The 12,577-nt window shown below is 56.8% G+C and overlaps 7 protein-coding genes across 7 annotated transcripts; 4 read left to right on the top strand and 3 right to left on the bottom strand.

Annotated features, from left to right (window-relative positions):
• The first annotated feature begins 95 nt into the window (after window positions 1-95).
• Window positions 96-2,972, top strand: BU26DRAFT_494685 (ubiquitin binding protein). The gene is made up of 5 exons (XM_033826194.1): window positions 96-280; window positions 349-481; window positions 532-816; window positions 876-1,647; window positions 1,698-2,972. Exons 1-5 carry the CDS (start codon window positions 207-209, stop codon window positions 2,777-2,779), a joined length of 2,346 nt encoding a protein of 781 aa, XP_033677235.1. The 5' UTR covers window positions 96-206; the 3' UTR covers window positions 2,780-2,972.
• Window positions 2,971-3,646, bottom strand: BU26DRAFT_157248 (uncharacterized protein). The gene has a single exon (XM_033820074.1). It carries the CDS (start codon window positions 3,555-3,557, stop codon window positions 3,162-3,164), a length of 396 nt encoding a protein of 131 aa, XP_033677234.1. The 5' UTR covers window positions 3,558-3,646; the 3' UTR covers window positions 2,971-3,161.
• On the bottom strand, window positions 3,646-5,946 carry BU26DRAFT_157189 (uncharacterized protein). Its single transcript, XM_033820073.1, has 2 exons — window positions 4,041-5,946; window positions 3,646-3,884 (listed from the first exon to the last, which is right to left on the bottom strand). Exons 1-2 carry the CDS (start codon window positions 5,832-5,834, stop codon window positions 3,735-3,737), a joined length of 1,944 nt encoding a protein of 647 aa, XP_033677233.1. The 5' UTR covers window positions 5,835-5,946; the 3' UTR covers window positions 3,646-3,734.
• A 624-nt stretch (window positions 5,947-6,570) lies between these two features.
• BU26DRAFT_510649 (alpha/beta-hydrolase) lies at window positions 6,571-8,506 on the top strand (the record flags this gene model as incomplete). The annotated part of the gene is made up of 2 exons (XM_033827249.1): window positions 6,571-6,752; window positions 7,309-8,506. 2 exons carry the CDS (start codon window positions 6,571-6,573, stop codon window positions 8,504-8,506), a joined length of 1,380 nt encoding a protein of 459 aa, XP_033677232.1.
• A 52-nt stretch (window positions 8,507-8,558) lies between these two features.
• On the bottom strand, window positions 8,559-9,449 carry BU26DRAFT_438788 (uncharacterized protein; the record flags this gene model as incomplete). Its single annotated transcript, XM_033824307.1, has 1 exon — window positions 8,559-9,449. The coding sequence occupies one exon, from the start codon at window positions 9,447-9,449 to the stop codon at window positions 8,559-8,561; it is 891 nt and encodes a 296-aa protein (XP_033677231.1).
• A 727-nt stretch (window positions 9,450-10,176) lies between these two features.
• Window positions 10,177-10,728, top strand: BU26DRAFT_570912 (Isochorismatase hydrolase; the record flags this gene model as incomplete). Its single annotated transcript, XM_033834080.1, has 1 exon — window positions 10,177-10,728. One exon carries the CDS (start codon window positions 10,177-10,179, stop codon window positions 10,726-10,728), a length of 552 nt encoding a protein of 183 aa, XP_033677230.1.
• A 372-nt stretch (window positions 10,729-11,100) lies between these two features.
• Window positions 11,101-12,544, top strand: BU26DRAFT_524412 (alpha/beta-hydrolase). Its single transcript, XM_033830283.1, has one exon. The coding sequence runs from the start codon at window positions 11,290-11,292 to the stop codon at window positions 12,415-12,417; it is 1,128 nt and encodes a 375-aa protein (XP_033677229.1). The 5' UTR covers window positions 11,101-11,289; the 3' UTR covers window positions 12,418-12,544.
• The last annotated feature ends 33 nt before the right edge of the window (window positions 12,545-12,577 follow it).

Below are 12,577 nucleotides of genomic sequence, written 5' to 3'. Positions count from 1 at the left end.
CAAGGTGCGCCACCGAAGCGATTGCGTAGGGCCAAGCCCGACCACCTCAGGTAAGCTTCTCCTACACCGCAACCACGCACGCCGTCTGCAACACACCCGCCACGCTTAGCACTTCCCGCTGCGGGTCTCGCTGTCTCGAGAAGTCCAAAGTATTGAGACTTATACCGATACCTCCCCCACGCGTCCTGAACGCCGCACCCGGCACCATGGCGGGCTGGTTTGGCTCATCGTCCAACGGCGCGCTCGACGAGCAGATCGAGCGCGCCACCTCCTCGAGCTTGTATGTGGGCGAAGGCCAGCTCCTCTAGCTTGGGAAGTGTGTGCTTGAGCTTTGCTAACCCTCAACAGGGAGGACATGCCCCTCAACCTCGAGATATCCGACGTCATTCGCTCCAAGACGGTGCAGCCTAAGGAGGCCATGCGCTCGCTCAAGCGCCGGATAGGGAACAAGAACCCAAACGTGCAACTGGCTGCATTGAATGTATGCCGCCCAAGCTGCCTGCCTGTTCTTCCGACCGCTAATGGTGCCAGCTCACGGATACCTGTGTCAAGAATGGCGGCGCGCACTTCATTCAGGAAATAGCTTCGCGGGAATTCATGGATAACCTGACGTCGCTGTTGAAAGCGCCCGGGGCTGTTGCGCCGAATCAAGACGTCAAGAACAAGATGCTGGAGCTGATCCAGTCATGGGCAACTGCTGCCGAAGGGCGCAGCAGCCTGAGCTACATCAACGAAGTCTACCGCACCCTGCAGCGAGAGGGCTTCCGATTCCCGCCAAAAGAGCACATCGCTAGCAGCATGCTCGATAGCAGTGCGGTAAGTTAACGTGCACTCCCATACCACTCTTCGGCCTCCGCTCATATTTGTGCTTGCAGCCTCCCGAATGGACTGACTCCGACGTATGCATGCGATGTCGAACCGCATTCACCTTTACAAATCGCAAGCACCACTGCCGGAACTGTGGCAACGTCTTCTGCGGCTCCTGCTCGAGCAAGAACGTCCCGCTACCGCATCTCGGCATAATGGATCCAGTGCGTGTGGACGACGGCTGCTATCACAAGTTGACGGACAAGACGCGCGCGACACCTGTGCCGAAAGGGTTCGATGCTTCCAAGCCCAGCCGCACTCTGTACCAGGGGTCTATGGAGCCACGGAATGCTCGCGTCGAGGACAGCTTTGATGCAGACCTGAAGCGGGCGCTAGAGATGAGCTTGGAAGAGGCCAAGGCAGGGCCGGGATCTGGATCTGGATACGTCTCGCAGTCGCAGCTACAGTCGCGCACGAAGTCACCAACGACAAACGGCACATCGAAGCCAGAGCCCGATGAAGAAGACGATCCGGATCTTAAAGCGGCTATTGCAGCCTCGTTGGCGGATATGGAGGAGCAAAAGAAGAAGCATGCCGCGGCGCTCCGAGAACAAACCTCCACCTCCAACGGCACGCCCATCGTTGCACCAAAGCACGACTACGAGCTCACCCCTGCTGAGGCAGAGAACATCAATCTTTTTGCAACGTTTGTCGATCGCCTGCAACATCAACCGCCAGGGACGATTCTGCGAGAGCCACAGATCCAGGAGCTCTACGAGAGCATTGGCAAGCTGCGACCCAAGCTAGCTCGCACCTACGGCGAGACCATGAGTAAGCATGGTAGGTGTGCTCCTGCTGCATCATGCGTGGACGAAGGCTAACCTTTTCAGACACTCTTCTCGACTTGCATGCCAAGCTTTCCACTGTTGTACGCTATTATGACAGAATGCTCGAGGAGCGGTTATCAAGCACCTACAACCAGGCTGGAGCTATGTATGGTCTTCCTCCCCCATCTATGCAGCGCCCCGCATCCACCTTATATCCTAGCATACAGCCTGGCGTACTGCCGGATAGTCAGACCGGCGAGAATTATTACACAGGAAACACTGCACCGGCCGACTCCTACGCCCGACCACAGTCCTATTACCCGGGATACCAGTCAACACCTCAACAGTCGTACGCACAATACGACAAGCGGGCATCCGTACCACCACAACAATTTAACCCGCCGCCTCCAGAGCAGTACCAACAAGCACAACAGCCATCACAGCCGTATCCGACCTTGTCATCGTATAGCGGTGGAGCAGCGCCACAACAACGTCCGCCAAGTACGACCTATCAAAAGCCCTCATCCCCGCAACTCCAGCGCCAAGCGTCCACACAGCAATATCCCTCGCAGCCCACATCCTCCTATCCCCCACAAGCCCCGCCATCGACCGTATCGGATGCTGAGAGTGCAAGTTTCTACTATGGAGACTCGAGTGTTGCACAGCCTTCCGCACCACAGCGGACCCAGAGCTTCGCTTCCCAGCCCTCACAAGTACCACAGCCCTCCTCACCGGAGATGTACCGCGCACCACCACAGCAAACTCCCATGTCCCCTCCCGCTCAACCCGCTGCTGCTCCGCAGAACCAACCATATCCACCGCAGCAACAGCAACCATCGACTCCGTATTGGCAACAACAACAGGATGCTACGCCCACTCCTCAGCAGCACGTGCCCCCTCCGCAGCACCAACCGTCTCAACCACCACCGCAAGCTCAACCCCAGCAACAAGCGCCGCCACCGCAGCAGCAACAGTACTGGCAGCAGTCACAACAGCCGATTCAGAAACAGCCCTCTGGGCCAGCGCCGTGGCAACCGGCTCCGTATGCGACAGGCGGATATGGGCCCGAGAGCTTCCCGTCGGCGCCGCAGCATCAGTTACCAGTGCAGCAGAAGGTAGTGGATGAGCCGTTGATTGACTTGTAACATAGATTCGGAGAGCGGCTCGGGCGGGACGGATCAACTTTGCATTTGCATTCTAGGCGCTTTTGGCGCATCCTTTTTCACCATGGTAGTGTCTACATTGTATAGATTGGGAGGGGCGCCGAGCCCGGCGGCGCAGGCGATGAGAGGGCAAGTCAAATAGTTAAGCCAATCGAAGAAAATTCTTAAACGCGTGTGCATCGTTTGGTTTTTCTATTCACATCTCGCACTATTTACTCATTCGTTCCTTCTACCTATGCATGCATGCAACGAACCAACTAACCGGTTATAGAATCCCCTCCCTAAGCAAGCCAGCTAGCCGTATGTAGTCGAGTCGGCTATGCAAAGTAAAGTAGTGAAAATGGGGTAAAGCGAAGATACCGTACTACAAACCTAATCCTCCAGCTCGGGGAGTGAGCGAGCGAGGGCATGAAAAAAGGAGGATAGCAAGAAGCGAAAAGGAAAAGGTCGAGGCATACAGTGCTCGAGAAGAAACAAAGGTTGTTGCAGCGAATGGAATCGATGACAAGATATGATTCATCGGGTGACTTGAGAAGAGAAGGGAAAAACACCGCCAAAGCGGGGCGGAAACAAGGAATTTTTCTGCTCCCCCGGGCACCAAATTACTCCGTTGGGGGAAAATCGTACATACAATTGAAAGAACCTCCCAAAAACGCCGTATGTAAGTGAAGGCATGAGGTTGCCTTGGTCTATACTTCATCCCAGAAGGAAGCAAGGTCGCGCCAAAATGACGTCGACAATCAGTGTGTATATGGGCCATAGATAATGCCTCTTTACAGCTTTGAAGTGCGCAATATTAGTATATACGAGCTGTGCAAGAATCTCTCCGTGCTGGTGCTGATATACGAGACCTTGCGACACGGCGACCTTCGACAAGACCTGTTGTGGTTCAGGCATGGGAAGGGGGGCGGGTGGTGGTGGCGTGAAGCCGACGCGTTCAGACGAACTCGGGCCAGTAGTTGTAAGGCATCAGAGCCGGGCCGGTCCATTTCTCGCCATACGGGTTGGTGCGCGAGCCCGCAAAGAAGCCGTCGTGCGCGTGCTCAAGGACGGATATCCAAGACGAGGGTTCGGGATGCTTGAGCCACTGCGAAGACACATATGTTAGCATATGCTGTGATTGGTCGGAATCAAAAACCGAATGCGGGGTGGAGCGCGTCGCCAGTTGCACTTCCCGGGAATCGCACCGACGAAGCAGGAAAGCCGTGAAGGAGGTGAAAGAAACTAAAGCGGCGCCACTTACTTGATTGTGAATGTGGTATGTCCAGGCGCCCCGGAAGAAGTTCTCCAGCGTGCGGTTGTTGGGCGGGAACTTGTCCTCAGAGAGCACGTAGTCGGCAACGACGCCAGCCTTGCGCAGCTCCACTTCTTCGTCCAGCGTGGCCTGGAACGAGTCTGCGTGGTCGACTTTGCCAGTTGGCGCGGCTGCCGAAGTTGGCACGTTGTCCAGGTCCTCACGACTCCGCCTCAGGCGCCTAGAAGGTGCGGGTGCAGGAGCGGCTGAGTCCATTTCTGTACGACGTTCTCGTATCCGCAACTCTTTCCGTTGCGCCTCTCCGAGGTCGATTGTCTCGAGTTGCGGGCCATCGTAGCTCTCCCATTCGTCCTTGATGGCTCCCTTCTTGCCCTTGAAGGCTGCGCCGTAGTCCCGCAGGCACGGGACCGTGCAGCGCCCTTCCCGGTCCCAGTTGAATTCTGTCCAGATGGGATCGAATGCGCCCGTCTCCAGCATGAGGAATTCTTGATCGCGGCTGTCTTTCCAGGCCATGCGACCCAGTACTCGGGGGTGGAAATTTAAGCCCATGCGGATGCCGCCATACAATAGGTAGGAAGATAGTGATGAGTTGGCCGTGAGCGACATGATTGCCGTATTGTAGTCTCCTGGGTGAGGATGCGCGGCCCAGCGTTCTGCAAACGAGTGTTCCTTGGGCAGTAGCAGCGGCCGCATGTCTCTGAGCATTAGCACGTCCATGTCGAAATAGGCCCCTCCATGGATGTGTAAGACCACGAATCGCACTGCATCCGACACAGCGACAGGCAGGAACGTCATTTGTTTCGGAGTTAGCACGAGCCACTGTTGCCCGGTTTTGTCCTCAATAATATTCTCTGCAACCGCTCTCTCGCCCTTGGAGTTTGGCTTTCCGGGTGTGCTGTAATAGCCGAAACCATTTCTGTCGTCCTCGTCCTTGGGGAGGGGAATCCTGGAGGGGAACTTCCATGCTTTGACGACGATATCGCCACGCTCAACGAGAGGCAGGAAGCGTGCGAACAGCGCGTCTTTGTTCAGCATTTCGTCGACAGCCCTGGGATTACGGTCGCTGTCGAGCCATAGCCACAGGCGCGAGCAGGCCAGATTCTGGGTGTATAGATAGCTCTTGATGAACACCTCGACACGCCAGGTGGCAGGTCCAGTCCAGTAAACGTGATAAGGGATGATGGGGCCGGGGCATGTGCCAATATTGGATCCGTTGGCGACTACTGCATCGTCCACAGAGAGGTAGCTGCTGAGGCTATTCCCATGGCCGTCTGCGTCCACATACTCAGCCTTGCGAGGGTCCTGCGAGCTGGCGCGGTCTGCCTTTTCGGGGAGCTTGTAGTAGCGGTCTTCCCCGTCCGCAAAGAACTTCAAGCAGTCGAACACGTTCCTCATCTTCTCAATGCCTGCGTACGTGCCTCTGCACTCCTCGACCAGCATGTGCAGATCAGCCTCGGTGTCGACGTGAGGCCGCGGTCCCATGTAGTCGTCCTTGATCTTGACGGCGGTAACGGGCCGGTTGAAGACATTGGCATGCGGGTTGATGGTGACGGTTTTGGAGGAGCTGGCGAACTTGACCTGGATTCCGGCTTTGGTCGTCTTGATGAGCTCGGTCGGGCCAGTCTTGTCGAGGAAGGCAGGAATGCCCAGCTTGCCTTTGGCGGCGACGCCTGGGTCGCTCACTAAGAGTTCTATGCCATAGATGACGCCGTATATCAACGCAGCGACTATCAAGTTCCTCGAGAGGGTGAGGAACGCTCTTGTCTTCGCTCCCTCGGCCATGGTGTGGGCTGCTAGGGGCGGCACCCCGTAGCGATTGCTCTGCAAAGACTACCGCGAAGTAGCCAGCGTTTCCCGCTCCTGTTCTTGCTGTGCCAGGTGGTCGCGTGTCGTGGTGTGGGCGGCGTTCGGGGGGGTGCACCGCGGCGAAGGGCGAGGAAAGGAGGTCGGAACGGTGCCGCGCGTCGGAACTGCAGTCGTGAAGCAGCAAGCGGGGAGAGAGGGCAATGTGCAATTCAATTGGCGAGGGGCGGTGTTGGTGTATTAAAAGACACTGCTGTAAGGCTGAGGTCGGGTGCAGGCACTGCGGTGAGGATCCACGGGTAGGAGGCAGTGCTGGGTTCCAAGGTTGTGCGGGCAGCAGCAGACGCAGATCAGGGGACGCAGCAAACAGCGGCTGCAACGCGGCGTGGAACAAGTGCGTGGCCTTCGCTCGAGGAAAGGACAGACGACGACGAAGAGGGGGAGGAAGAAAGGCTAAGGAGCGAAAGGCGCAGAAGGCTGGCCAGCTGAAGAATCGCGCAGCGCAGAGCAGAGTTGGGGGTCGCCAAAGCCAGCCCGCGGCGATGCTCAACGGGGAAATTGCGCCAGCCAATCCCGATCCTGACGCGCCGAGCCCCTGGCGCCTTCCCCCAAAAATCAGTCCCTTCCCTCCAGGGCTCTTCGCGCGAGAACGCGTTCCAAGGTTCCAAGGTTCGTCTTCCGCGCATTCTTATTCTTTTCGCTGTTCCGCTGCTGCATGTCTTCGATGCCGCGCCGCCTGCTGAGGATTGCATCCGCCCTCCACGCCTCCCCGCCTCGACGTTGGGCGTCGCAGTTCACATGCGCGTCGGACCCGTTGGTTAGGGGACTGGTCGCATCGCCGCCAAGATGCGAGCAGGTCCACGTCCCGTGTCGCTCCAACGGCTCGATCAAGATTGAGTAAGTCCTCTTTCTTGCTCTCGCGCTCCGTCGCCCCGCCTATGAAGTCATTTCTGTTGCAGCAACTCTTCGCTCGCTGTCCTGGTTTGATCGCGCTCTGTACGATGATCTCACGGCGGGCGGCCTCGTATACAACCCTTGCTCTCGCAGTCCTAGCCTCAGCTTCTACACCACCATTTTCTTGTTGGTGGGCGCCCTATCCCGAGCCGATGTGATGGCGTGGGCTCCCGTCCCGCACTGCCGTCCACATGCCACTTCCCCTCCTGTACAGTACAGCCAGGTAATGCCTCACGGCCTCCGGAGTTTCAGCGTCTAGTCGACATACATGTCGTGGGCACCGACGCTCCAATCTCAGTGCACCTCGTCGCTTGGCGCACCTGGGCATTGATAAACCCTCGCGTATCCTATTCCTGTCCTTAATCGCGTTTACCACCTAAAACGTCTAGCGCAAAGCCGTCTGACTACGCTCAACCCTGATCCGGTCCATTGATTATCCGACCTCATTTCAACATTGCCCTACAATTATTCCACCAGGGCGTTTGCTGAGTCTTGCTAGCATCTTTCATGCGCCCAGCCGCTCGCCTCCTATCCTCATTTACTTACCGGCTGGGCCCGTGATTCCCCATCACGCTGAAGAGGAAGAGTGCATCATCTCAGCTCTCGCTTCTTCCAGCGGAGCTACCATTGCACGAGTCAACTATCGCGCCTCGCCCGACCATCCATTCCCAACGCCTATCCACGATGTCTTACTCGGGTACGACTGGATCCTGGAGAATCTACTTCGCGATGACTTCTCCAGACCCGTCATTGCGCGTCTGGGAGTCTGTGGAGAGCTCGTCGGCGGATCTTTAGCCACGACGCTAGCTCTAACGGAATGCCGTCTAGGCAAAAGCCGTATTAGTGCTGCCTGTGTCAACAACCCCATCGTAGACTGGGTATTTCCAGACGACCTGCCTGTTGTTCCACATTCAGAACTCCCAGAGCCCCCGGCACCCGAAGAGACTTCTCTCCCAGCCGATGAAGACCCTATGTCCTCGTTGAGCATTGGGACAAATCCAGCAGAAGAGTCAATCCTCGCACAGAAACGTCCGAAAAGGCCTCCAAAGCCACCCCCACCTACCGCGTGGCAGCTTTACGGCGATAATTCCTCCATTCCCACTGCCACGTTATCCGGCGAACGGGATGTCCTCTTTCGCAGACCGGAGGATTATTTTGATCGGTTTGCTTCTCCTATCCACTTCTTTCGCTCGCCCCTTGGGACCTTGCTATATCCAAAAGACGATGACCACTTTGCATCCGAACCGCCAGATGGACACCTCGATATTGAAACCCGGATGCAGCTCAACCACTATCAGTCTTCCGAAGAACCGTCAACCCATGCTGATGTGCCGACCCTAGCAAGATGTCGAGCGTACGCGCGAATATATCCTCCCAGCGGCACCAGTCTGACCTTGCCTGCTTGGCACATTACCACGGGAACCGAAAGTCCGCTTTTTGACCAAGCCATTGAGCTCACGAAGATGGTCAGGCGTAGTATTGCTCGTCAGGCCTTGAAGAGTCGGATGGGACGCGTTCGATGGCACGACATTAACGAGAAAGAGAAATACGAAGCATACGCTGATGGCAGAGCTTATCTGGACAAGGTTGCAGGAGTTGGTCTCTGGACTCAACAGGACAACAATGGCGATTGGGCTTTGCAGGTAGAAAGAGTCGGTGCTTGGATGAAGGAGGACCTGAAACCCGATTTCATATGACTGGTATCTAAAATAATGAGGAGGAAACAAACAGAGGATGCGAGGGCAGGGACTACTGGTCTAAGCCCGGGAGTTCCAGCCCATTCCTCCGGATCCACTGCAAGGCCGTCGTCTTTAACTCTTGCTCGGTCCAGATCTCTGACAACCCCGACTCCTGCGCAATTCCATATACCCACTCATCCAGTCGGCGCCGCCCGTAATTCGGACTTTCGACTCGTACAATGTCCACGTCCCGAATCTGAAGCAGTGGACAAGAGTCAGCCTTCATATACTGGCTCCAATCATCCAGATGCGTCTCCCCCTTTGCTTCCCGTAGTACCGTGTCTTTCTTGAAATGCAACAGAAACTCGAAGTGCGATTTTGCACCAATCTCCAAAGGCACGTTGCCGTCCGGGGCTGGGTTAGATTCTATCGTAATGGGCCCGCCATATTTAGGATGCCAGGCAGAGATACAAACACGGTAACCGTGTTGATTGTTCACCAACGCGTTTGTGAACGCTTTTCGCGGCCTATCGTATTGGGGATATGGTTGCTTCTTGTACCCCTCTCGGAACGGGAGTATGAACTCGAAGCATGCTCGTCTCTTGCTCTGGACGTACTCCGGGAGCTCTTGTATCAATGGGAGATCATCGGAAAGAAACAGCGGCTTCTCTTGTCGTGTCCCTATTCCGCCGTCCTGGATGAAGAGCGGGATGATGCCGGCGCGCACCAACCGCTGGAAGTACCTCTTTTCCGGCCATCGTTTGATACTGTCGAATTCCCACGGTGCCCTCCAAGGAATTGCGCCGACTATCTGGAGCTCACAGAGTCCGAGCAGTGCCGGCCAGCTCTTGGTTGTCCACAGGTCGAGCCATCTCTTTTCCCGCGCTACCTCGCGTCGTGCAAGGCGAGACAGGTATTGCTCTCGTCGATATGCTTTGACGAATACCAGCGGAATCGACATGAGTAACAGGATGTAGAAGGTTTCGCCCAGCCAGTACGCGAGCTTATTGAACGGACCTGCATGCGGGTTTACGTCGAGAAGCGTCTCAGTTACGTGAACGATTTGGGTGGGAGTCGGCCGAGGTGTGGCCACCGTTGTGGTGCGCTCCCACCAAACGAGTGCTTCGAACCACATGGACCGTCGGGGATGAATGTCACGACTGGGTATGGTCGATGGAAGTAGGACAGGAAGTCCGATGGGACTTGTTGATCAGGAGTTCATGGAGAGCCCTGAAGTACGGAAGCAAATAGCTTTTGTGTGCGAAGCTTGAAAGGCGTTCGATTGCGGCCATTGCCTAATCCGGCCTGATTTCTTGAGGTCTTTGTCCGGTTGCGGTTTGCAGCGTACAATGCATGCACCGGACGGCGGCATTTGGCGCTTACTGCACGGCGTGAGGACTCTTCCTATGTGAGTTTCGGAAGTGGTGCAACCCAACGTGGCTCTAGAGGAGTGAATGTCGCCGACACGTGCCAGCTTGGCATTCTGTCTTGGCAATAATACGTCACTCCGCGATGTTCGGGACCACAACACATCTCGCCTCCACGCACCAGAAGTGCCTCAAATCCCATTTGCAAAAGAAACACATCTTCACACTGACTCCTCAACACCCACAAGCAGCTAAGCCAATCCCAAATCGCGCCAGCATTCCGCCATCATTCGACACTACCCCATACCCATGGCCGCCAAAATGAAGACCGCCCTCCTAGTCATCGACATGCAAAACTTCTTCCTCCCCATGACCACCACCGCCCTCCCCAACATCCTCAAGCTCTCCAACTTCTTCACCGCGCACTCCTGGCCCCAATTCTTCACCCAGCACGGGCACCCGCCCGCCGACTTCGCGCCCCCCATCCGCAACCAGCTCGTCCGCAAATGGGGCGCCGACGGCAGCCTGCACACCAACACGCCCGACTGGGAGCTGATCCCGCAGATCGCGGAGCTCGTCAGGGCCGCCGGCGCCCCCGTCGTGCCGAAGAATACGTACGACGCGTTCCTGGGCACGGGTCTGGAGGAGCGGTTGAAGGCCGAGAGCATCGAGAGAGTGGTCGTTGTGGGCGTGATGACGGATTGCTGCTGCGATACTACGGGCCGCGGGGCGTTTAATAGGGGCTGGGAGACGTGGATGGTTAGCGATGGGACGGGGAGTGTGGGGGAGCAGCATGAGAGGGGGCTGAAGGCTTGGGGGTTTGGGTATGGGGATGTGATTACTACGGAGGAGGTCATGGGGAGGCTGTCATGAAAACAAGAATAACGGATGAGACATGGTCCTGGGTGATTAGATGACCTCTTATTCCAGTTACCCATTGTCTCGTGTCATTGGCTCCTCCTTCTCTTGCTTCGTATTTTCTCACTAAACGGGTATCTCACCAACCCTTGGCAAGTCTGTCGTCATTCTCGCAATAAGCGCTACCAGTCTACGAACGAATGGAGAGAGCTGAGTAAGAACAGCTCGCCCTGAGTAAGAACAGCTAGCCCTCTGTTAGGACACTGCTGTGAAGGTGCAACACTTCTTAGCTCACGATGATTGGTCCGTCGCTATGCCTCGGCTTGTAGAAGCTAGCTCCGCCTACGCTCCGCACCCCTGGCTTATCCATTGGCTTACCAGACCCTTCTCCATATCCAGCTTGAGAGGGCAGCATAGCGCCAAACATTAGTCGTATTCGCGCGGGTCGAAGCAAGCCATGATATAACAGCTCCTCGTCCCCATTGCGGGGTCTGTCTTTCTTATCCCCTCCCACGAACCCGCCTCCGCTACCTCTCCCCCCGACCCCCGTAACTGCTCCGTCGTCGTCGCGTCGCAATGGGCCTCCTCACCACGCAGCCCTTCAAGGGCGTCTACGCCCTCGGCGCATTCACCTTCGAGCTCGCCCGCCTCCCCCTCTGGCTCGTCAAATACCTCACCTCGTACGGTCGCCAACACCCCGAATGGAGCTACCGCCAGGCGCTCGGCGTGCGCATCTTTTTCTCCGCGGTTCACCACCTCGCGGCCGTACAGGCCAAGACGCCACTTCCGCATACGCCAGGCAAGGAAAAGGAACGATTTATCATAATCAAAGCGGCGGAGGGGAAGTACTTCAAAGGCCCGCTCGTCAGCAACGAGGATGTCAAGCCGACCGATATCGGAGGGACGTGGTATCCCGCGCCGCTGTCTGCGAGCAGTGATCTGGGGAACGTGCTAGTCGTACTGCACATCCACGGCGGTGCGTACGTGATAGGCGACGGGCGGACCGAGGCGAGTGGCTATTTCGCGAAGAAGGTGCTCAAGCACACGCCCGCTACCCACATCCTGTGTCCCCAGTACCGGCTCTCCACGCTGCCCGCGTCCAAGACCTCGAATCCTTTCCCCGCGGCCCTGCAGGACAGCTTGACCTCGTACCTGTATCTGCTGCACGAGCTCAAGATCCCGGCTGCGAACATCGTGCTCTCGGGCGACTCGGCAGGGGCTAACAACGCCATCGCGCTGCTGCGATATCTCGCAGAATACGGGGCAGAACTGGGCGTACCGCACCCCTCGGCCGCGCTGCTGTGGTCCCCTTGGGTCGACCCCTCCGACTCCTCCGACGACTACACTCGCACTAATCCTAATTACGCCACCGACTACCTGCCCTACGCCTTCATTCACTGGGGTAGCACCGCGTACGCCGGCCTGGGCAGCCTCGACACGCCGTACGCGTGCCTGAAGCACAGGGATGCGGGGTTCAAGACGCCCGTGCCGCTGTTCGTGAACGCGGGCAGTGCAGAGATATTGTATTTTGATGACAAGGAGTGGGCGGAGATGATGCGCGGGAGGGGGAATAATGTGACGTGGGACGTGGAGCGGAATGCGCCGCATGATGTGTTGTTGTTGGGGAATGTGCTGGGGTTTGATAAGGAGGCGGCGAGGAGTGCGCAGAGGGCGGGGGAGTGGTTGACGGGTTTGAGGAAGTAATGGTCAGGAGGGCTTTAAAAAATGATGGTGGGATGGTATTCTGCAGCTATCTATAAATTGGTGAGTGAGTGGCTCTTAGCGCTCCCTCGAATATACTTGCCCTAGGTTGAAGAAATCTGCTTCTTCGTTCTCCTGACTGATATTTCCTCCCTTCCTTTTC

This window comes from Trematosphaeria pertusa (assembly GCF_010094035.1).
Source record: "Trematosphaeria pertusa strain CBS 122368 unplaced genomic scaffold BU26scaffold_20, whole genome shotgun sequence".
Lineage (NCBI taxonomy): Eukaryota > Fungi > Ascomycota > Dothideomycetes > Pleosporales > Trematosphaeriaceae > Trematosphaeria > Trematosphaeria pertusa.
The sequence above is the reverse complement of the archived record's forward strand: the minus strand, read 5'-3'. Positions and strand labels throughout refer to the sequence as shown.